Genomic DNA, 2,216 nt, shown 5'->3' with positions numbered 1-2,216 from the left:
GGGGGGGGATTGAGGCCGCAGACAGAACGGGCAAGGAAGGACACGAACGCGGCGCGGGTGGGACGCGACGGAGGGGCGGCGCAAGAGCTGCAGCACGGAGATTCTCTGCAGTGAGTGTGCGTGGTGCTACCGTACCTGGAGGCATTGCGAGGAGTAGTCCAATCGTTCGGCGTCCAAAGCGGTCGTTTGCCGGACAGGCGCGGGCAATTCGCGGCGTGGCAAGCCCGGGCGCAATTTGGCGACTACAATCTAAGTGGCCGCCGTCATCACGAACGCGACGGGCGGGCAAAATGATTGATGGGTGGCTGGGGCTGAAGGTCTGAGCTTCCAAAGTGGCTCGAGTGGCTCAGCATAAGAGGCACCTAGGCAGAGCCGGCAGGAGCGTGCCACAGGCCGGCAGCCACACCGGGGCCGTGCGTATTGAACTTTAATCGGCACCAAGGGTCCGAAACGTTAGTTTGGTCGGCCCCGGCTCGCTCGAATTAAATACCCCGGGCCGCGGATTGCATCTTGCCTGGCCTTGCGATTCGCGAGGGAGCCAGCGGCGAGAGTTGACCAGAACCCATGCTAGCGGCAAGCCTTGGAGCAGGCCGACCAGATCTAGAAGGCAGGAGGCCGCAGCGCAGAGGACGAGAAGCATAACGCAGCCCTCACGTGCTGCGCTAGCGCGAGAGCCTGATGCGCCATGCATCTCTGCGGACCTTGCCGTCCTGCTTACCGGCCCGCCGCCGTCAGGTTGGCGAGAGGGCGGAAGGGACCAAGCGAAAGGAGACAAAGGACGAACGAGCCGCCAAGTGAGCCGGTGCGTGGCGACTACGCACCTAGTTCTCCTGCTGGGTAAAAACCCGAGGTTCAACATCCGTCATCTTGGCTCTGCAAATATGGTGACCTAGAACCTGCGCAACAAGCTCCCTTGCAGCCACGCCAAGGTGCTCCCATTTCACACGTCTTGATACGGGTCCCCACCACAAGACCAAGCCACCACTTGATACGGCCAGTTGCGATGTTCTACAAGGTATATGTAATATATAAAGGTAGCAGAGTATTTGACCGGTTCAGGGCGGCAAGACGACAAAATGAGCCGAACAAGAATAAAAAACACCGAGATTGTAACCCTTCCAATAAACGAACAGAGCCTATACACAGTACACTATCCCTGATCCATGTCTTAGCAGACTGACCTTTCGTCAACTTGCCTGTCTGGGTGGAGATACTTTTTTCTCTCTCTCATTCTTTCAGCATGGGCTTCCATCGCACGACGCGGAGTGCCGAACAGCCAGCCATATGATCCGTATTCATGCCGCCGTCATTTCCCTGCCTGTTATACTGACCGAGGTCCGGAGGAGAAATATTTCTCCATACGGGTGCTATGTCATGTCACTTCTTACCGGTTTTGTGCTTCGAGACACTGGTAGCTAGCATCAACAGCCATACGATTGAAACCTATAGATGGAAGCAAAAGGTCCCGTGCATCAAACATGGCGCATTCATCACGAACGCCACTGATGGTCCAGCTGCTGCAAAGCGAAAGGGTGAAGCACATGCCTCTAGGCAGCCAACCAATGTGAGTCCAGCCAATTAAGGTGCCTATAGCCAAATGTGCACGTTTTTGATATAGATCTCCATTCTGGGGGGCACTAAGCCCGATGGATAAACGCGTCTCCACGATTCGTGCGTGATATGCGATATTATGCCTGCGCATCGGTAATAAAATGGGTCGGATGTGCAGATTAGTGCACCGAGATGCGCTGCCTTGTCCCCTCCAAGCCGCCGCCCGCCCGCTCTGCTAGCCAGATTGGGGACGTACTAGCCGGGTACCTGCTTTCATCCTCGCCCACATTCACCTGGTAGCATCCGTATTCAGCCATGAGCGAGCGCGCGGGGGCGCGCGGTGGGCATCGGCGAGACACTACAATGACAACAAAATGACGGTTGCGACGCTGTTCGCATTGGCGTGCGTGGTCACGACCAAATTCAGCAAGAGAGAAGAACCGAGGAGAAACGGAGTGCTGGGCACCTAAGCCCGTCGTCTCTCCTGGTACGGGGCGTGGCCGGTCGGCCAAACTATCCCATCATCGTCGCCTCGGGCTTGCAGTGGGGGTAAGGCCCTCATTACTTCTTTCCCTTGGGGCGGGCTAGATAGCACAACGGATATTTGCCTGCGCTCTCTCTGCGTGTGCCCAGCCGGCGGCGGGTTGGTCTGGTTGTTGCTGCTG

At 57.2% G+C, this 2,216-nt stretch overlaps 1 protein-coding gene across 1 annotated transcript; it reads right to left on the bottom strand.

Annotated features, from left to right (window-relative positions):
- Window positions 1-311: 311 nt before the first annotated feature.
- Window positions 312-2,006, bottom strand: GGTG_13737 (hypothetical protein). The gene is made up of 5 exons (XM_009231655.1): window positions 1,808-2,006; window positions 1,389-1,408; window positions 785-813; window positions 491-710; window positions 312-425 (listed from the first exon to the last, which is right to left on the bottom strand). The coding sequence occupies exons 1-5, from the start codon at window positions 1,866-1,868 to the stop codon at window positions 363-365; spliced, it is 393 nt and encodes a 130-aa protein (XP_009229919.1). The 5' UTR covers window positions 1,869-2,006; the 3' UTR covers window positions 312-362.
- Window positions 2,007-2,216: the final 210 nt, after the last annotated feature.

The sequence above is a fragment of the Gaeumannomyces tritici genome, assembly GCF_000145635.1.
Source record: "Gaeumannomyces tritici R3-111a-1 unplaced genomic scaffold supercont2.42, whole genome shotgun sequence".
NCBI classification, from domain to species: Eukaryota; Fungi; Ascomycota; class Sordariomycetes; order Magnaporthales; family Magnaporthaceae; genus Gaeumannomyces; species Gaeumannomyces tritici.
The sequence above is the reverse complement of the archived record's forward strand: the minus strand, read 5'-3'. Positions and strand labels throughout refer to the sequence as shown.